This window comes from Pogona vitticeps, chromosome 4 (assembly GCF_051106095.1).
Source record: "Pogona vitticeps strain Pit_001003342236 chromosome 4, PviZW2.1, whole genome shotgun sequence".
NCBI classification, from domain to species: domain Eukaryota; kingdom Metazoa; phylum Chordata; class Lepidosauria; order Squamata; family Agamidae; genus Pogona; species Pogona vitticeps.
This window is the reverse complement of record NC_135786.1, coordinates 101,421,132-101,442,622: the sequence shown is the minus strand read 5'-3', so window position 1 is coordinate 101,442,622 and position 21,491 is coordinate 101,421,132. Positions and strand designations below refer to the sequence as shown.

Here is a 21,491-nt window from a genome sequence, read left to right as displayed (position 1 = left end):
TCATTCTTCAATGTTCTTTATTGATGGTAAAATGTTTACTGCTGCCATGATTAACCTGACCCAAATACCATAGAAATATCCATGCAGTTCCAAACACATAGCTAATATTTTTGTCTCCAGTGTCTCAGGAATTTTTGCCTTACATTCTGCACCTTACTGCAAGTCAACTGCAATGACTTTTTACATGTTGCATTAAGTTGTAGCTCAACGTACTGCAGCTATGAAACTGTGCTATACATTTATATTTACAACTTTCCCTCTTCAATATTTCATGGCCCTTTTATAATAGCATCTTTAGAAATAAACATGTTTCCAGGATAGAAAGTTTACACACTATTATTGAAAACGCATTCGCATATGTACAAACATGTAACCCAAGTCCTAGCCTAGAGTGTTGCAGGGGTGAGCATTCTCTACATCAAACATTTCACAGCAAAATGCTATCTCTAACCAATTACGTTAATATTAAAACACTCTTACACACATCTGTCCTCTTATAGATTATCTTCCCCTTTCCCCCCAACCCAAGGAAAAGCAGCAGATTTCAAATTATAAAAAGAACAGTCCCAAATATAGCACTGATTTATAAAATATATACATAGGGTACAATCTAGTTCAGGCCAAATTCTTAAGCCCCATTGATTTCAATGAAAAAGTTCTATAGATACCTTTGTTTCTTCCACTGAAATTAATGGAACTTAACATGCTTAATTTGGGCTAGACTGTGTCCTTAAGATCTACATTAGCATTCTTAGTATCTTCAGGAACAACTGAAAATCTCAGAACACTACAATTTCTATTCATTCTTAAAATATACAGTGTCCTTTGATTTTGCTACAGTAAGTGCTTTCATGTCATCCAGTAGTCTTCTAGGTGTCACAATGTGAGTAGAGCCTGTTTTAAAAACAAAAATGTAATCTTATGAATGGTGATCTTTAACATTAGTCTACAAAATTTAAGGATAACAATACATGGAGGCACACAATTGTTTTGCGAAACAGTATTTTTAAATTCACAAAAAAACACAATGCTCTGTTCTCCACTAGATCAAAATCCTATTTAAAAAAAAAGTTCAGTGAGCATATGTCCCATGTCCCAGTACTTTTGGGATAATGCATAGAAATAAAGGACTGCATAATAAATGTTTGCCCCTTTTTTATTTAAACCCACTCAACAAACTATTAATATTTGTGGGACCAGCCCTGATCCTTCTGCTGGCAAGAGTGGGATTTCCACCTCCTTGTGAGTAGGGAGAGATTCCCAACCCACGGTTCACCTGTGGACTAGGACATTGGCAGCACAGATGCTGACACCTCAGAGGCCACACATGGAGCCATGGCAGCCTAGGGATTTAAGGAGGAGAGTGAGGTGGACTGTTGGCAGACGCCATCGACTGGGAGACATTCGAAGCCCAGGAGGTGCTGGGTTACCGGAGTGCTCGACGGACAGCTGGGAGACTATCTGTCTCTGGGATCCTGACACAGGGCATTGGGAAGAGCTCCTGGTCCTGCCTGAGGAAGCAGCACAGGTATGCCAAGACAAGGCAAGGCGATGCAAGAAGGCTGCTGAAGCAGCAGTGGACCTCACCCCCCTCTGCACTTCGCTACTCTGGTGACCCAGCCATGTCTGCATAGATTTTGGTCATGCTGCCAAGGAAAAGTACCACACCTATGGAGCAGCCACCACTAGCAGTGATTATAGAGGAGTAGCTGGAGAAGGAGCCCAGGCCACACAACTCTAGGGACAGGTGAGTGGTTGCACCCAGCACTTTTGTTGTGGTACTCCATGTTTGGCCCATCTGCAAGGAGTTCTGAAACTGGTAGAAGGGGCAGAGTTCTGCTCCTGTAAATCAGGGGTCCCCAACCACTGGTCCACGGCCCAGTGCCAGCCTGGGCCGGACCCGAGATGGATCTCCCCCCCCTGCACGCACTCCCCCTGCAGCCTCTTTGTGCATGCACAGAAGTGCGTACGTGCCGGAGCGCCCCCCTGCCTTTGCGCATGCACGCGACAGCGCCCCCTTCGCATATGCACATGAGCATGGGGGGTGCCCCACCTTCCCCAACTGGTCCGCTGTGTTAAAAAGGTTGGGGACCACTGCTGTAAATTACTGTTAGAGACTCGCATTGGTGTAGACTGAGGGTGCAGTTAACTCCCTGGCATCCAAAAAGTTTATAAGTTTATTGTTTAGCCAATTGGCTCTTTAAGAGTTTGTATTGCTCCAATAAAAGAGCTTGTTCCTGCAAACACTTGTCATGTCGTGATGGAGGGGGGATGGGGGGCAATCACAATGCTACAGAGGGCACAGCTACGTATGTGGCACTTCCTAAGCAACATTGTCAACAGTACCTATAACTACTTTCCCAGATAATATGCTTCAGCAACAGTAGCTAAAATTCAACTGCCGCAGCAAGGGTTAAGCTTAGAAACCATATCAGTTTGTTAGCAGACATGTATATTACAGTGCTTATTTTTTTTACTCAAATATAAAAATACATGTATAAAATATATGGTTACAGAAGGGGAAAGAGACTGAAGAAATATTCACAAAGGCTTTCACAGCCGGGATCTAATGGTTGTTGTGAGTTTTTCGGGCTCTTTGGCCGTGTTCTGAAGGTTGTTCTTCCTGACGTTTCGCCAGTCTCTGTGGTCGGCATCTTCAGAGGACTGAGTGCTGTCCTCTGAAGATGCCGGCCACAGAGTCTGGCGAAATGTCAGGAAGGACAACCTTCAGAACATGGCCAAAGAGCCCGAAAAACCCACAACAACCAGACTGAGGAAGAATGGAGGAGATTGGTATCAGTTTATATCCAAGGGTGGGGCAGTGCCAGCCTAACATCCTGTCAAATAAGAGTTCTATTATTTTACCCCTGATAAAAGAAAAAGCATGGCTACCGGGAGAATCAACATGGTGTCTACGTTTTTTCCAAGTACAAATGTGTGATCTGCTAGACTATCTCTTTCCCAAAAGTTTCTTATAAAGGACATAGACATGCATGTGCACAAGGACATGCCAAGTCTTCTAAAAAAAAATTACAGGCTGATGATCTTCTCCCGTGATTCTTTTATGGACTGTTCATTGCAGGGGAAAAATACGCTTTTCACAGCTGAGAAAAGCAGAGTAGTCCAAGATGCTGCATAGTAACCAGTATTATGCCAGATGTTGATTCATAATTTTAAGCATTGAAGCCTTTGGATGAGGCACCTCATTATTTGAAGAAGAGTATAAAGTTCATGGTAAGTGAGCAAGAAGATCTATAAATTGTATGAATGGTCAACAGAATATAACAAGGTGAAATGTAAGTAAATTAAAAGTGATGCAGAAGCACGAAGACCCAAAAAAGCCTTTCATATGAACACCTTATTTAAAAAAATTTTTGACAACCAAGAACTTGTCATTCAGTATATTAATTCATCATGAAACAGCAGTGTAAAGAGAACCATATTCTGACTGAGAATGAACACCATGTTTAAATACTTGTACCTAACTATTACTTTTCACTTACCAATAATAACTTCACAAGATTTGTGGGCTTGAGAAGCTTCATATGCACAGCGCATCTCAGAATAGGTAATTCCTCCAATTACAAACACAATCAGCTTTGATCCACTCTTCCGTTCATCCACGTGACTAGTCTTGGGCTTATGACGTGCACTGTTGAGTTAGAATATATCAAAATGTTCTAAATCAAGCCATTTATATTTATGATATGTGGTAAAAATAAAAATCAGGAATTTGCTTTATAAATGGAGAAGAGTTTTTACTGAAACACCATTAAACCACTTACCTCACTGCTCCTGAACCATTCCAGGGTGCAGGGCACTGAGAACAATAAGGCCAATCCTTTGAATCCAGTTTATTTTCTATTGCATCCTAGGGGAAAAAATCCAGTTCCTTTAAACCAAGGTGTTCCAGAGCTGTCAGATATATTCTGACTGGCAAATACTGTTGAAAACATGCTGACAGCCAGAAACATCTTCTGCATAAACGTATGTATAAACTGCTGAAATTATGCACATGCTGATAAAAGAGAATATGCCAAAAAAATAAAAAAGAACCACTTTTCTGGGAAAACCTCTAAATCACTGCATATTTCTTCCCAACTCTAATCATAGTAACAGGTACATGATCTAGCTAAACACTGAATGAGCACAGTGGGAGACAATCAATATTTGAAATTTGGGCTAGCAGGCAATTCAATGAGAAGACAAAAAAGCACCTCTATACTTCCCAGTATATAATGTAGGTTTCTCTCTCTATTTAATGTACATCCTGTCTTTCTCTCAGAACTGGGACCTAAGGAAGCTGACATGATTTTTTAAAAATTACATTTGTCCACGTACATATGTGAAGAACGTGCAAAAAGATGCATTTAACTTTCAGTAAATACTGTATGTTGAAACTGAAAGGTGGCTCTTACCCACTTACAAGAGGCAAACTCAAGGTTGCGCCCATGGAAATTATGACAATACCATGGCAGAAGTGCTCTCCATAAAGCACTTCTGTTGGGGAATTGCACATATTGGGAGTATGTGACCACTTGAGCAGTTGAATAATGCAGCTCCTTGTCACAAGGTGTAGTGCCCAGCACATTTATGCTGGCATAACTTTACATTACATGAACAGGGTTTTGCCCAACGTGTAACTGCCTGAAGTACACTAAGCATTAAATTATGGTTGTAATGACTTTTTAAAAGAGTTCAGAAGTTAACTTGTTACAAAGAATGAGTTACAGCCAATTGTTTTCCTTCCCAATAATGATGGCATAACTCAGTTGAGTATCTTCATTCCTTCTATGTGATGGTAATTTCAAAATTACATTTACAGATATGTCAGTGTAACTTCACTAAATGTTGGCAGAATAACAATCCATGCTTCAAATGCTATTTCATACTGCAACTTTAGCTACTTCATTCATTTTCAAAAAACTTTTCGGGAAAGGGGGAAATTCATTTAAAAATTAACTATACCGTATTTTTTGCACCATAAGACGCACTTTTTTTCTCTCCAAAGGGGGGGGGGGGTAGAAAGTCCGTGCGTCTTATGGTGCGAAGGTGGTGACTTCGCCCTCACTGGCCCCGTGGGGGGGAGCGTCGCAAGGGTCCGAGGGAGCCTTCCAGCACCCTTGCGATGCTCCCCCACCCCCCACGGGGCCAGCACGGGCGAAATAGCGACCTTCCAGGACCTTTTGAGAGGCTTGAAAGCTTCTCAAAAGGTCCTGGAAGGTCGCTATTTTGCCCGCGCTGGCCCCGTGGGGGGGTGGGGGAGTGTGGCAAGGGTCTGGAAGGCTCCCTTGGACCCTTGCCATGCTTCCTCCACCCCCCCCACGGGTCCAGGCGGGGCAAAATTGCCAGCTCCCAGGACCTTTTGAGAGGCTTGAAAGCTTCTCAAAAGGTCCTGGAAGGTCGCTATTTTGCCCGCGCTGGCCCCGTGGGGGGTGGGTGGGGGGAGTGTGGCAAGGGTCTGGAAGGCTCCCTTGGATCCTTGCCATGCTTCCCCCACCCCCCCACGGGTCCAGGGGGGGCAAAATCACCACCTTCTGGGGCTCTTTTGAAGCTTCCGAAGCCTTAAAAGAGCCCCAGAAGGTGGCGATTTTGCCCCCTCTGACCCCCGGGCGGGGGCAGGGTGAGTCTCTAAAGGGTCCTGGAACACACTCTAGGACCCTTTGGAGGCTCACCCTGCCCCCCCACCAGGCTAGAGGGGGCGAAATTGCCATTTTCTGGGGCTCTTCTGAAACTTCCCAAGCCTCAAAAGAGCCCCAGAAGGTGGCAATTTTGGCCCCTCTGACCCTGGGGGGGCAGGGTGAGTCTCTAAAGGGTCCTGGAACACACTCTAGGACCCTTTTGAGGCTCACCCTGCCCCCCCACCAGGCTAGAGGGGGCGAAATTGCCACCTTCTGGGGCTCTTCTGAAGCATTCCAAGCCTCAAAAGAGCCCCAGAAGGTGGTGATTTTGCCCCCTATGGCCTTCGGGGGGGCTGGGTGAGCCTCCAAATGGTCCTAGGTTGTGTTCCATAAGACGGACCTCTCCCTAAGGCTCACCAATTTTTAGGAGAAGAAAACAGATTTTTTTTCCTGTTTTCTTCTCCTAAAAATTTGGTGCGTCTTATGGAGAGGTGCGTCTTATGGAGCAAAAAAAATTAAAAATTTAAAAATTAACTATAAACTGATGAGGCATATGCGGTACAGCACATCAGAACTGCAAGCCATTACCTTTTAAAAGTAAGATTTTGCAGCGTATGCCTTTTAAATGTTTACAGCCACAACATCTGAACATTAACTGCTATGTAAGGCAAATGAGGATTGTTCCTCATCTTGTCACAACAGCACTACAAATGAAATGGGCAGCATGTAAATATCTGAGTCTGTCTCTAAATAACTTCAAAGCAGATTAGGGGAAACTGATTAATGCATGTATTCAATGTGGTGTCCTTGTGTGCATTTTGATAGATTTTTTGCCCCATAATAAAATATCTGAAGTATACATCAACTAAAATAGGGGCACTAACTAGAGCCTTTGAAAGGCTTATATATTCTACTAATATAGCTCTTTTTTTAAAAAAATCTGGAAATGTTACCTCCATAATATCTTTAATAAGGGGCGTCCATCTAGAAAGCTGAAATGTTTCTTCTGAAGAACGGTCTCTCCTTGGGGGTTTGCGCTGTTGTGTTGTAGACTAAAACATCAAAAGTATTGTGTTTTAATAAACAATGAAGATTTTAAAAAACAAACTAACACCGAAGTCTGAGATTTATTACTGCCTTAAGAAAGTCAGATAAGAAGAAAACATAACCATACAATGGTGCACGATAGGTTATTTGTATTTTTGAGGACCTAACTAAATTGAACATTATCGTATAATTTCCTTTACTTTTCACCAATGTAGTACATTTACAGTCTGGGATTTAACTAAGCTTTCATCTTCAAGCTGAATATTTACTGTCTGATGAATCTGGTTTCTACAAAAAATAGGAGTGACAGTGGTAATATTTATTGCTTCTTATATGTCACTCTGACTGTGGTACATGCTGAAAACTGTTTAACAAATAAACTGTACTTAACTTTTTGTTTACTGTTTAGGAAACCTGATATTGATTGAAAAGGTAGTATTCTCCAGTCATTTTTAAACAATGGGATTGACATAATCACAGAAACAAGAGAGACTAATAAAGGGACAGGACAGTAGCTTTTCTTCAGCAAGCAGCACGGTTTTATTGCAGCAAGACAAAACTGAAGTATCTCTTAATATATAAACTGTGAAAAGGGAAAAATGATTTATCCTAGTATCCATTCATTTATATATGTACGTAATTACTACCAGCCCTAACCCTGCTAAATCTTCACCATGTATGTAGCAGGTAGGGGCCAGAATCACATCTGTATCAACCTGAGCCTTGAGGATGTAATGTCAGAAATTAACCCTTCACATTCAGTGTAAGGACAATAGTCTAACAACCTATCACACAGGCAAGATCACCACAATTAACTTCATTTGTAGACTCTTAGTTATTCATGTGTTTGCTATCCAGAATGGAAATCCTGTGAACAAATGTATCTGGAAGTACATTCACATCTGTTCATTCAGATTTCACTGAGTAGATGAATCTTAGCACAGACAGGGCTACATCTCTTTATCTAGCATCATGAAGCACACTAGGACTATCGGCCAAAAGTTGGTTGAGATTTTACACACAGACTAGAGAAATTAGCTATGTTGCTGATGCCAACTGACAAGTGCATGGCAGTCATATGTCAGTGATGCACCTAGCACATACCAGGAACCTCATCAATTAGCAATGGCCATTAGTTTTGCACAACTAGAAACAAACACAAGCAAATTATTCCAAGTCCTGTTCTCTGCTTGTTGTTCATGATTAGAATTAACTATGTTACTCACAGGCATACTGAATGATGTGGCCTAGCTTTGCAAAATATATCCTGCCATGTAGTGTGAGTTATATTACATGACTATTTATTGTTAGCCGCCCAGAGTAGGCCTGTGTCTAAATGGGCAGGGTATAAATAAATGAATAAGACTAACTAGTTTTCATATGAACTACTCTACTCAAAACCTGCATAACTTATAAAAGAGTATTAATATGAGACACTATAGCAGTTCTACATTACAGGTTTCTCACAGAGATAATCTGTGACATAATTGATCACATGGATCTTATGTGAATTCTTTCCACATTCCCAGAAACTATATGAATATGAGATATTGTTAATATCACTACAATGTAACACTGCGAATTTGACCAATAATCTACAATAAATTTCTTAATTTGTTCTAAACCAGAATTGTGCTTGGTTTATATTGCCTGAATGTGTCTAAATTTTTCTGATTTAAATGTTTGGGGTTTGAGGAATCTGGAGTACCAGAGAAATGTGAAACACAAAAGTCAGTGAGGAAAGTCAGAATAGACCAGAGAAAAGAAGCATGATAATGTAGCCATTGCTAAAAGAGAATAAATACAGAGCTGACTGGAAAAAGAAATGCTGCATTCCTTACTGTGGCAAGAATAGGTACACCAAGGTACTTCCAATTTTTGATCATGTCGCTATCATTTTCTATCTGTACTTTTTGGATCAGCTTGTCCAAGGTCTCTTGAGTAGTTCCTTTTCAATATTTAAAAATAAATATGATATTCTGAATTAGTAACTTAATGATACTTGTTTAGATTAAAATTCAAAGGCCAAGATTCAGCAGTGTCATTCGGCTTGCAGAAGCAATTCCACCAGTGGAACTAGATGGGGCAATCCCCCCCACTACTTCCATATGCCCCATCTACTCCAAATGGTTGGGAAACCCGCAGGGCAACTTTTCAAACATACAGTGGGCTATGGGAGTGAAGAAAGGAGGAGAGCATTCTACTGTGTTAACAAAAGTATGTGAGTGCAATCTTGGATTCACCCAAAGTATTCAAATTAGCATTTAGATGTATTTAAACATTTGAAACATTCTTGTGTATTTGTACTATAGATATAGCTCTGTATAGTATACTATTAAAATGCACAGTCTCTTCCCATCGCTTTGGCAGTTACATTATATTATAAATACAGTAACTCCAGATACATTATTGGATCAAGTCAAATCAACATGAGGACGTTCAGCCACTTCCCATTCTCTTTCCATGTATAGCCACTTACAACCCTTTAAATACCACACAGGTCCTTCTGAGCAATACAAAATGTGGCAACTACGGCTGCTGGGGAAGGGCAGAATTGCCTGAAATTAAGCTCAGTTTCTAAATTGCTTCAGAAAGCCTACAGGAAAAAAAATCCCCTTCCCTCCTCATTGCTCAGAACCACCACCCCTTTTTCAGAGGTGCTTCATCATATAAAAGTACCTGTAGAGAAAAGAACATGAAAAATATCCCTTATACAAACTTAAGAACACAATCTTATGTCTGTTTAACAGTAATCCCACTGTAAACAGGACTCCAACTTATCCAAGCTAATGTATCGCAAGCAGTCTGTTTTCTTTAGCTTGGCAGCATTTAAGTTTCATGCAAAAAGATCACAATTACTCAGAAGTATTTTCTCCCCCGCCCCTAAAAAGGGGGGGAGGGGGGACTTCTGCACAACTTGCATTCATTTCAATAGGCTCAGCTCAGAGGGTATATGTAGACTGTGGCTAAGTTCCAGATGGCCCACATAGCAGCATAAATGGCATTTCATTAAGCCATACAGTTGGGGATTTGGGAAACTCACTCTCTTTGGGGGGAGTGACCCTGCCCACCAAGGATGGCGTCCACAGCTTGGGGATCCATCTGGACCCAGCGCTCACCATGGAATTCCAGGTGGCGTCTGTGGTCCGTTCCGCCTTTTTTCATCTTAGGCGGATAGCGCAGCTGCGGTCCTACCTTGACGTTGGGGCGCTCACCACCTTGGTGCACACGCTCGTAATCTCAAGATTAGACTACTGTAATGCGCTCTACGTGGGGCTACCTTTGAGGCTGCTGCGGAAACTACAGGTGGTGCAGAATGCGGCGGCCAGATTACTTAGTGGAGTGAGAAAATACCAACACATTTCACCCACTCTGGCCGCATTGCATCGGCTGCCCACCCGATTCCGCATCGACTTCAAAGTGTTGATGCTCACGTATAAAGCCCTAAACGGTTTAGGACCTCGGTACTTGGCGGAACGCCTTCTCCCACCAAGATCTACCCATGTCACTCGTGCGAGCCAGGAGGTGAGGCTGAGGAGCCTAATGCTGAGTGAGGCCCGGAAGAAGAAGACAAGAAATCGGGCCTTCTCGGCGGTGGCTCCTCGCCTCTGGAACAACCTACCTCCTGAGATTCACGTGGCTCTCTCGCTGGGTATTTTCAAGAATCAATTAAAAACATGGATGTTTAGGCAGGCCTTCCCATCAGATAATTACTGATGCCCTCTTCCCCCTCTCCTACAGCTTTTCCATTCTGTTTAATAGTTGTATTATGTAAAACTGTTTTGATATGTTTATTTATTGTATTTTTTTATGTTGTTAGCCGCCTAGAGTGGTCCTGATACGACCAGATAGGCGGGATATAATAATAATAATAATAATAATAATAATAATGATAATAATAATAATGATAATAATAATAATAATAATAATAATAATAATAATAATAATAATAATAATAATAATAATAATAATAATAATAATAATAATAATAATAATAATAATAATACATCTCTTTAGTATGATACATGATATTTGCAACATCAAATTATGGATTAAAGCATCTTTGAACAGTAGATGCAAATTTTAAATCTTACCATTTGTGCTGAAGATATAAAGGAGGATGGCTCTTATCTTATCATAGCTATCATGATTTTTATTGAGCAGTACTGGAAGGAGGACCTGCATTGAGTCTCTCACTTTCTGTCCCTCAGCATCCATTCCAAGAGCCAAATCCTGTGTTATAAAAGATAACTTGTTGAATCAAATAATTAATGCATAATGTTAACTTTAATGTAGCCACAGCCTGAAATTAATCTTCTCCTACAAGGTGAAATGTCACAAGCATTTCACACCATATTTAACTTCCTAGATGAACTATGCCCTACTTCCCAGGTACAATTATGATTAGACTGTATTGCTGCAATGAGTTAGCAACACCTTGTACAAAGTCATATATTTGCAACTATTAGTTGATCTAATTTCTAGAAGAAATCAGTTCACCAAGTCCCTCGCTTAAATAAGCCCAAGCTGTTGCTCCCTCTTTGCTCCCTCTCCTCCTCCTGCTAATCTCCATTGTCCCTAAAAATAGCTTTTTATTGCAGTTTCACTCCTGAACGTGGATAAATAATTCCATAGAGTAGCTATGAGAGAATTGTTGTCATCTCCACTGAACAACAGCCAAAGGAAATGTTTGAACTTGGACCTTGAAGGGCAAGAGGAAACTATTGTGAGAGTATCCTAGTAGCCCTTCTAGTCAGGAAGCCAATACCTAGCAGCTACACATGATGTAGCTCCTAGTCCCCCCCCCCCCACTTTTTTAAAGCAATAGCTTTCCATTAGTACTTATCAACTGCAAGTCCAACTCTGTATTTTCCCTAGAAAGGACAAAAATTGGTACATGTCTAAGTGCTGCCAATAAATACCAACATCACAAATTAGCTGAATTCAGGAAAATAACTAGCAGAACATCTGTTGCTATAATGCTACAAGTAGTTGTCAGGCCCAAACAGCAATAAACATAGGTACTTCACATACCTGTTCAACTTTGCACAGCTTTTCTACATTACTCTTAAACTTATTCATGCAATCTTCAGCTATATTAAGATGCACTACTTGCTGCAAAACAGAAGCAAAAACTTACAAATTTTACATAATTTGATCCGAGCGAGAGATAATATAATAAATTTTAAGTATCCAGTATTATTTAAGTCCCATTTCACAATTTTGAGAGGCTATTACATTGAACAGGATTTCATTACATGTTGGTTCACAAGAATATTAATTGGACCTTTCTAAGGCTAGATTCTTAACACAGAGAAATGCAGAGTGATATATCTGAATAAAATCTTTGTAGGAGAGCCTACACATCATGAAAGGAAAAATATAAAATAGATACTAAGTTTTCCTGTTTGGTGGGATATTTGTCTTTGACATACACTAATTAATATACTAGAGCAATCTATCAGATTAACATAAATTCATGAGGTTAGATTACCCAATAACAATGTGAGCTATGTGCAATCTCTACATACAGAGTCAGGATACACAGTATAAAGGCTGCCACCTGGCTGGTCATAACTGAATAGAAAATATTGGACTAGATAAACTAAGGTCTGACCCAATAAGGACATTTTTGTCCATGAAGCCTCACAGCACTTGCCCAACTCAGATTAAAGATTATCTAAACTATGATTTTGGCACAGAATGGGCACTCCTGTCCCCACCATGACCAAATAAAAATACTTTATATCTGATCATAGCCATAGACTGAGTCTGTAATCAGGATACGATCTTATTTTATCTTTTTAAATGCTTTTTTTTAAAAAAGATCACAACATCCACATATTTTGCTTACCTTAGTAATTTGTTTGCGAAAGTAAGGCATTTTCTTCATGAGCTGAGACAGACTACTTAAAGAGAGCTGGAAAACAGTATGAAAATGCAGTCTCAAAATACTTCATATTCATCAAACTTTTGTATTTTTGCTACATCTGTAAATTGGAATCCAGCATGAGCAATAGGTACAAGAAGAATACTGCAGTCCTCTGCATGCACATGTGTACCAGAAAAAAGTACTGTAAAAAAATGGATCTTGCTTCTGAGTATGGTTGTTATGTGCTCTCAAGTTGCTTCTGACTTATGGCCACTAAGGCCCCCTAACAGAGTTTTTGAGGTATGTGAGATGTTCAAGAACTGGTTTGCGTTTGCTGACCCCAGTGAGCTTTCATAACAGCAGAAATATGAATACAGGACTCCTGAGTCCTAATTTTTTATTCTATCTACTACATCACATTGGTGCTCATCTCTATATAAAAGACTATTATGAAGTATATATTAGACCTGCGGTATCTGCAAGAGACTGGTTCCAAGACTCCCTCGTGGATGCTGAACAATACAGAAATAGCGAACCCTATACGTAGCGTGGTCTCTGGCTGCTTCTAGTAGCCAATTCTGATAAATACACCACGGAATTATGTATACATATTTCTGAAGAGGGATTTCTTTAATATTTTCAGGTAGTGAATTTGTGGTTACTGATCCCACGGATAGGGGGCCCTACTGTACAGTAAATTACAAAGATGAATGACCTCAACACATTTGAGAACCAGTCACAGTGCAAATGTATTTCAATTCATCATTTTTCCAAATCCATTTTTAGTATCCAAGTATTCATCATAGTAATTCTTTTTTTTTAATTAACAACTTGGGATAAGGTAAGGGGTAAGAAGGTAAAGGGGGATATGGGGGGAAGGAGGGGGAGGAAAAACACAAAATGAACTGACATCCAATCTATTCATGTTGCAATATCAAATCGACTTTCCACTTTTCTACAATTTGTTTGCCCTCCAGATTTTAACTTACATTTACATCTTAGTTTAAATCTGTTATTCAAGCACTATCTGGTGACTCAAGCCATTTATATAATAAATCCCATCGTTCAGTTGCCTTTTGTATTGGACAGTCTTTCAACACTTCTGATAAAATATCCATTTCTGCTGCTTCCGGTATCTTCTCAGTAAGTTCCTCTTGTTTCGGTATCACCGGTTTCTTCTAATTCTTGGCATAAAGAATTCTGGCTGCAGTGACTATATAGATAACTAAGTAGTTCTTTGTCTTATCTATATTGTCTGGTATAATGCTCAGTAGAAACAGTTCTGGGGTTAGTGGAACATTACAAAGCAATATTTTTTGTAATAGAGTATGTACTCCTATCTAATATTGTTTCGCTATTTTGCAAGTCCACCACATATGATAAAAGCTTCCCTCATGTGCTTCACACTTCCAACAAACATTTGACACCTCTGTATAAATCGTTAACAATCTTTCCGGAGTCATATGCCACCTATAAAACATCTTGTATATGTTCTCCTTGAAATTAACTGATTTTGTGAGCTTTATATTATTTTTCCATATTTGCAACCATTGATCAATATTAATATTATGTCCTATAGTTTGTGCCCACTTAATCACACATTCTTTGACCACCTTGTCTTGCATTTCAATTTCTAACAAATAATCATACATTTTCTTAATTACTTTATCTTTTGCGCCCAGCAGAAGTTTATCAAATATCGTTTCTTCTGGGTAAAAGCCCTCTATTTTATATTTTCTATACCTAGATTCCACTTGTGCTCTGGACCATATGTTTTGTGTCTCTAACTCTTCTTTAGACCTTAACTCACAATCCTTTTTTAATAAATCTTGGTATCTTAGAAGTTTCTCTTCCGTCATGAGATTAGGTTGTGTAAAGGCTTCTATAGGTGATACCCAGACTGGGGTTTTTTTTTGGTAAATCTGTTGGATGATCTTTTTCCAAATCCCTAGTAGGGGTCTTCTTATCATATGCGAGTTGAAATGTTTCTGCTCTTTATCTTTCTTGTACCATAGAAAAGCATGCCAACCGAACTGCAAATCATGTCCTTCCAAATTGAGTAGTCTATCATTTCCTTTATCCAGTCTAATACACAGGATCTATAATACAAAACCCAATCTGGGAGACCAAAACCCACTCTTTGTTTGGCATCTTGCATTGCTTTAGTTTTAACTCTTGGTTTTTTTTACCTTGCTACACAAATCTCATAATTATCTTGTTAAGTTCTTGAAAAAATACTGTTTTAATATTATAGGAATTGTCCGAAATAAAAACAGAATTTTAGGTAGAACATTCATTTTAATGGTTGCTATTCTTCCCATCAGCAATAGCTGTAATTTGTCCCATCTCTCCAAGCTAATCTGTATCTCTTTAATCAACTTCATATAATTGTTTTTGAATACAGTGGGGTCTTGACTTGAGAACTTAATCCGTATTGGAAGGCGGTTCTCAAGTCAAAAAGTCTGTAAGTCAAGTCTCCATTGACCTACAGTGCATTGAAAACCGATTAATCCCGTAACAGGCCGTTTTTGTTCCATTTTGGGTTTTTTCTGGTCTGCAAGTCAAATCTCAGTCTGCAAGTCAAACCTAAATTTTGCGGCCAGAGAAGTCTGTAACTCAAAAAGTCTGTAAGTCAAGCCGTCTGTAAGTCAAGGGTCCACTGTAATGTACTTGTTTTCTTTGTGATTTGAATCCCTAAGTATCTAACTCTCTTTTCTTCTTGAAAGTTAATCTTTCTATTAGCTTCTGTCGTTCTTGTTCTCTCATATTTTTAACAAGTATACATAGTGCGGTCTCTGACTGCTTCTAGTGGCCAGGTCTGATGAATACATCACAGAATTATGTATAAATACATATTTCTGGAGGGGGAGTTATTTAATATTTTCAGGTAGTGAATTTGTGGTTATTGATCCCATGGATAGGGGGCCCTACTGCCAAGTAAATTACAAAAATGAATTACCTCAGCGTATTTGAGAACCAGTCACCAGTACAAATGTATTTCAATTCCTCATTTTTCCAAATCCATTTTTAGTACTGAAGTATTCAACATAGTAATTCATAATAAATAGACTGACATCTTAAAATATGCAAAACTAGTTGACAGTAAAATTGTCTTACCTTCCCTTCTGTTGCTTTCCTTTTTGAAGAAACGTCTTTCATAAGTTTTGGTATTTCCCTGAAACAGCAGAAGAAAATGTCTTCTTAATATTTCTAAATTACAAGTAAATGCAAACATCGGCTGAAATCACTTTTTGTGTAAATTCCACCATGTAGAGCTGTTGTCATCAATCAGGAAAATAATTTGAAAACTAAACATTTTCCTCTCCCATTACAAAGACTCTAAAGGTCCCATTATGAGGAACCTGTAATGAGGGAGGACTCTTTAATTACAAAAGAAAATTAGCTCCACTGGGATGCCAGCAATGACAATTCTTGGAAATTGCACACTGCAGAACTTACATGAAAAAGATTTCAGCAACTATCTGATGTGTTAGCTACTTAGTGAAATACAGTAATTTAGAAATCAGCAATAAAATAATATCAGCTTGTATCTTTGGTTTTATCTATTATTAATAATAAATTATTATTTGTATCTAAATATGTATGGCGAGAAATTTTTGTTTAATATGGATTGAATTAAATAAGCAAAATGGAGAAATTAAGGTTACTTAGTTTTTAGAATAATTCTGCACAATTTATTCTGTTTCATAAGTTTTAAATTTTTATTGATTTGTTTGCCACCTCTGGTGCAATTTATAGCCCATAATACTGTTAGAATCACTTCTCCCTAAAGAGATAATGATCTTGGGCGAGGAGTCACTTTGGATGCAAATACAACTAAGAAGAGCATAATGAAATAAGTTCATGCCTAAAACCAGTCAAAAGTTTTTGTTTATACCTAATAGCCATCAAAATAACACCTCACTGACCATCAAAATTATAACAAACTAATTACACACAAATAACTCATCCAGGAGGAAGCCCCAACGGTTCTCATTATGTTTATCAATGAATAGGCAGATAAAATCCTCAGTTGCCCCTACACAAGAGGCATAATGTGTGCTTTTTAAAAGCTCTAAGCATTTAAACAAACAGTCTGGTTTGTTTTTGAGAAACACAGAACCCCAATTTATGTTACTTGCATCTTTTGCCAACTGCCATTTGGTCTTACTATAATTAATTAGTAAACTTTCCGGACTGAAATAAGTTCCCAGTTTCAGTGGCAGTGGTATCCTTATACTGTAATATAAATAATGTTAATATAATCCACTTGGAGGATTTGACATAATCCAACTAAATATAATAAATAAATGTTGTAACACCTTATCTTCAAATTACACTGATTTTCTGGGTCTATTTTAGTCTTACCTGAGAAGACATTAAACCTAAGACTTGAAAGTCCACAAACATCTACAGACCAGAGCTTGAGAACCCTGACCTGATGCACAGGACACCTCCTCCTATTCTATTCTACTAGATGGATGTACTGTATTACCCATCATCCTCAGGCCACAATTATTATGAAACACTCTGAAGAAATAATAGAAGTTGGAGTACATGTGAAAGAGTTCATCTCTGTCTTTAAAAGACATTACTGTATCCATAAATTGCAGAGAAGACTTTTAATACTGCATATTTACACTATGATTTAGTTCCAGTTTTGCCAGTGTAAGGGTGACAATCTCTGAGTGATCCGGACTCTCTTGGACTTTTTCAGGCTGCACTCCACTTCATGAAACAATTTATGACAAATTGTTCACCCAGAAGCATCAAAATAATTTCTCCCCAAATATGTGGGTTTCCCCCTCTACCAGAAAAGGCCTTTTTTAGAAGCAGGAAATGATGGGATTTTGAAGTGTTGAAGAAGATGGAGGGGCACAGTTTGCCCAAGTTGTATTAGTGGATACTGTAGTTAAAGCTGAAACATATTGATATTAAAATTTATTTCTATCTTCTCCAAAGGAATCTAAAGTCAATTCTACCTATATCACAACTGAATTGCACCACTGATTTCAACAGAACTGAATGGAACTTGCTCCTGAGAGGATGTTCAAGAGAATTTCACTGACAGTCTAGCTCTAATATTACTTACATTCAACCTTGTAGATGTTTATCAGAAGCAAATGGCATTGGGTTTGTTGCCAGATAAGTTTGTATACCACTGTATTGAAGCATAATCATCATTTACTGGCTGAATAATTAAAACAAAACTTTGTCCAGCAGCTAACCTGCATCTCTTGACCTTGATAAGTGGATGTGAACCAGTGCTCCTACTGAGTGAATACTGGTATTACTCAAATCTATGGGGCAAGTTTTCACTTACGGTAGGTTCTATTTAATTCTATGGGATTTATGTCATACATACTCCAATACATCTGCAATATGCTTGTGTCGGATTTTCACCCAGAGTTCATCATCTTCCTCTAGAATTGCCTCCCTTTCCTTCCCAGTTGCACCATCTGTTTTATACCTACAAACAGAAAGAAATCACAGATTATTAGGTGTAAGTTACATGTAGATATATGTATGTCTAGCATAAATATTTGAGCAGTAACTACAGCAGAAAAGTGTTTCCAAACTTTCATTCTGAATACATAGCATCCAGGATCTGATGAAAACATACACAGCCAAAAGTTGCATTTTTAGAAAAAAAGAAAGGCTGTAACCTTAAGCATACTTACTAAGAAGCAAATCTGTCTGAGGGCAAATGAGATTTACTTTCTAGTAAACATGAACAAGATGTGCTCAAAGGGTACTGAGTTTAATGAGAATGTCAAATATTCAATAGAATTGGTTGAGACACATAATTGATTTTCCTAAGAACTGTCAATTTTGTTTAGATGGTTACATTTAACTTGTTCTCCAAATGCACAGAACTACTTTGATTTTACTCTGTGTCCTCAGACCCCAATATTCAGGGAAGGTCCGCTTACTTTAATGTTGGGAAATAATCGAAAACTGACTTCACATGCAATCGCAAAATAGACTTGGATATGGGGATTACTGAATGTACATGTATCTACAACATGCTTAGCGTGACGTACTTCCAACTAGTAAGCAGATTCCTAAGCACTGAAAAAAATACTACAGAGAGTACTAGTGCTATGTCACAAAACACTATATATATAGGCACTCACATAAACTGATTCAACCAGAAAGCAGTAGAAATACAAGAGGGGAAAAGTGAGAAGTTAGTTCATGGCAGTAATTCCAAAGAGAGTATTAGCTACCTAATATATGCTGCAACTGAATGTACCAGTTACTCCTCTTCTTCCTCTATGCTTATTTTAAAAGCTGAAATCTTGCTGTGAAATTTATAAATGAAATACAAATACCAACAGCTGATTCCTCATGTTATACAACATAATATGATTTCAGGGGGAGCTGCAATACTAGTAATATTTTCTGCAAAAAAAGATGATTTCTGGGAAATCATACTTTGTATTAACTCACATGGCTAAAATACTTGAGCATAATTTACCCTAATGATTTCAGGCAATGGTCTAAGTATTCCATTCCTACAGCTACAAAAATCTTGTATTATTCAGACCCTGATAAATGATTTTCTTAAATATTGCTATAGAGAAGAGATAACACCCTGCTAACAATTTAATAGTAAGAATACTTTCGTTACTTCATTAGTTAGGATTCTTTTAGATTTCTGATAAATCATCTGTAACTTTTCATTATCAGGAAACACATATACAGTGGTGCCTCGGCTTATGAATGTCCCTACTTACGAACATTTCGAGTTACGACCAGCTTCGGCTGCAAAATTTTGCTTCTAATTGCAACCGGAGCTTCCACTTATGAACAGAAAAAAGCAGGGGGAAAAGGCAGGAAATTCAAATTTCTAACTGTAGGTGGCAAGGAGGCCGCTTCTTTGTAGCTCTTTTGCCCCAGCAGTTAGAGAGTGGGACTGGAGGAGGCTTGGGACTGCCTCCTTCTGCTTCTGAGTGAGCATGTGTGTTTACAGGGAGGCTTTGAGCTGGCTGGTAAGGTAAGGTGCTGTTTTCTGCTTTTAAAAAATGTTCTGGGTGTTTTTGCAGCATGGTTTTGAGCTGGAGGGGTTATGTTTTTTTGCTGTGATGGGTCTTGGGAGGTTTGTTTGTTTGTTGGGTTTTTACCCCCCCCCTTCTGATGGGTCTTGGGGTTTTTTTAAAATTGCTTTTGGAGTGTTTTTCCCCATTTCTGATGGGTCTTGAGGGTTCATTTTTTGGTATTTTTTTTCCATTTCCGATGGGTCTTGGGGGTTTGTTTGTTTGTTGGCTTTCTCCCCCATTTCTGATGGGTCTTTGGGGGGTTGGTTTCTTTTTGGGGGGTTTTCCCCATTTCCGATGGGTCCCACATGCTTCCCTTGCTTTTTCCTTTGTTTTCTTTGCATTTCTGACCTGCCCCCTTTGTTCTCTTTACATTTCCGATCTGCTCTGTTTGTTTTCTGTACATTTCCAATGGGTCTTGCACGCTTGATTGCTTTTCTTCCCCCCCCCCCCTTCGGCCAGAAAGATTAATCGCATTTCCAATGACTCTTGCAGTGATTTATATTTTTTCGGTGATCATTTTCTTCAGCCGGAACAGATTAATTGCATTTCAGTGCATTCCTATGGGAAATGGTGCTTCAACTTACAACCATTTTGAGTTATGTCCATCTTCTGGAACGGATTATGGTCATATGTTGAGGCACCACTGTAACTGCTTGTGGAAAGCACACTGCCATTTCAGGTCCTCGGCAGGACCTGATTATCCATTGAACAATGGAAGTTTGCCTAAGTCTACATACAGACTAACATAAAAATGAGCAAAAATTGAAACATGATGTCTTAGAGTTGTCAAGGCAGAATATTGCTTGGCATAAGTAAAATGAGAACTTTGAACATTTTGAACAGGACTAAACAGAAGACCATAAAATGTACCAGGTGCAGTGCAGTCTCATACATTATGACCAAGAAATCTTGCTATGGTTAGTAGGGTTTACTCCCTAACAAGGATCTTAAAGAATATAACTTGTAGTCATTTTTTACTGATAAGCAAGGAGTAAACAATGATAGCTGCAAGAAATTTGACTGCCTCTTGTGCTAGATCTGCCACAGAGCTATGTTTAAATTAGAGTGCTAATTTGTTTTTATAGGAATCACAGAAGTTATTATCACCCCTTACATGCCAGAATTTCTTTCACTTCTTTTTTAAAAGCAGAAAAATTAAGTTAGCAATTATATACATTTTGTCTTTGGAATTTCCATTTCAGTCAACATTGGATAGTTTGAACACAAAATGTCTGCTCATAAGTTCAACTTGAATTTGCTGCATAACAATGAAAATGGGATTACAAAAGATCTAAATAAAGTTATACTTGCTTGTATGTATCATTTTCAATTGGTAGCAGATCATAGGCCATCGCTTGAAAAGTAAGTTCATGAAGCACAGTTGACACTGGATCAAAGCCACGATCAATTATTAACAGTTGGGAGTTGGTTTTGCCCTTTAAAAATCAGCAAACATCCTCTTTTAGGCACATAAAGTAAAAGAATGGAGTTTTGCACAACATTTTCAATAGTTAATGTTCTCAAAGTACTCAGGGTTCATTTCTATCCAGCTCTTCATGAAAAAAAAAAGAACAAGCACTATCTGAAAATGAAAGCCACATAAATAATATTAGAAGAGAGCAGTTTATTCTAGGAGTATCAAAATAATAACCTCCACCTCAAGATATACCTATTAAAAGCTTTTTCAAGGGCAATGGGATCAAATATTTCTTTTCTTAGGGGAAATTTTCAGAAGGAAGTCTTCAAAGAAATCTTAACTGAAAAATGGTCTACTACAGGATACCCTCTTGTGCTAACGTCCAGTCACACATGTTGAAAAACAGCCCCAACAATTGCTTTGTGTTTGAGTGAGAAGTAGTTATGAAAAAAGAAGTCAGTCTGTGGAATTTTCCCTTGTGTGGTGTCACT

The 21,491-nt window shown here is 38.7% G+C and overlaps 1 protein-coding gene across 1 annotated transcript in view; it reads right to left on the bottom strand.

Moving 5' to 3' along the window:
• The window catches only part of STXBP3 (syntaxin binding protein 3), a 54,076-nt gene continuing 32,585 nt past the window's right edge, over positions 1 to 21,491 (bottom strand). The window contains exons 9-19 of the mRNA XM_020784636.3: positions 20,895 to 21,019; positions 17,906 to 18,010; positions 15,658 to 15,715; positions 12,523 to 12,588; positions 11,703 to 11,783; positions 10,763 to 10,901; positions 8,510 to 8,616; positions 6,575 to 6,673; positions 3,786 to 3,871; positions 3,504 to 3,652; positions 1 to 894 (exon numbers count right to left, since the gene is read on the bottom strand). Coding sequence (XP_020640295.3) covers positions 797 to 894; positions 3,504 to 3,652; positions 3,786 to 3,871; positions 6,575 to 6,673; positions 8,510 to 8,616; positions 10,763 to 10,901; positions 11,703 to 11,783; positions 12,523 to 12,588; positions 15,658 to 15,715; positions 17,906 to 18,010; positions 20,895 to 21,019 — 1,113 coding nt within the window. The 3' untranslated portion in view covers positions 1 to 796. The remainder of the gene's footprint in view (positions 895 to 3,503; positions 3,653 to 3,785; positions 3,872 to 6,574; positions 6,674 to 8,509; positions 8,617 to 10,762; positions 10,902 to 11,702; positions 11,784 to 12,522; positions 12,589 to 15,657; positions 15,716 to 17,905; positions 18,011 to 20,894; positions 21,020 to 21,491) is intronic.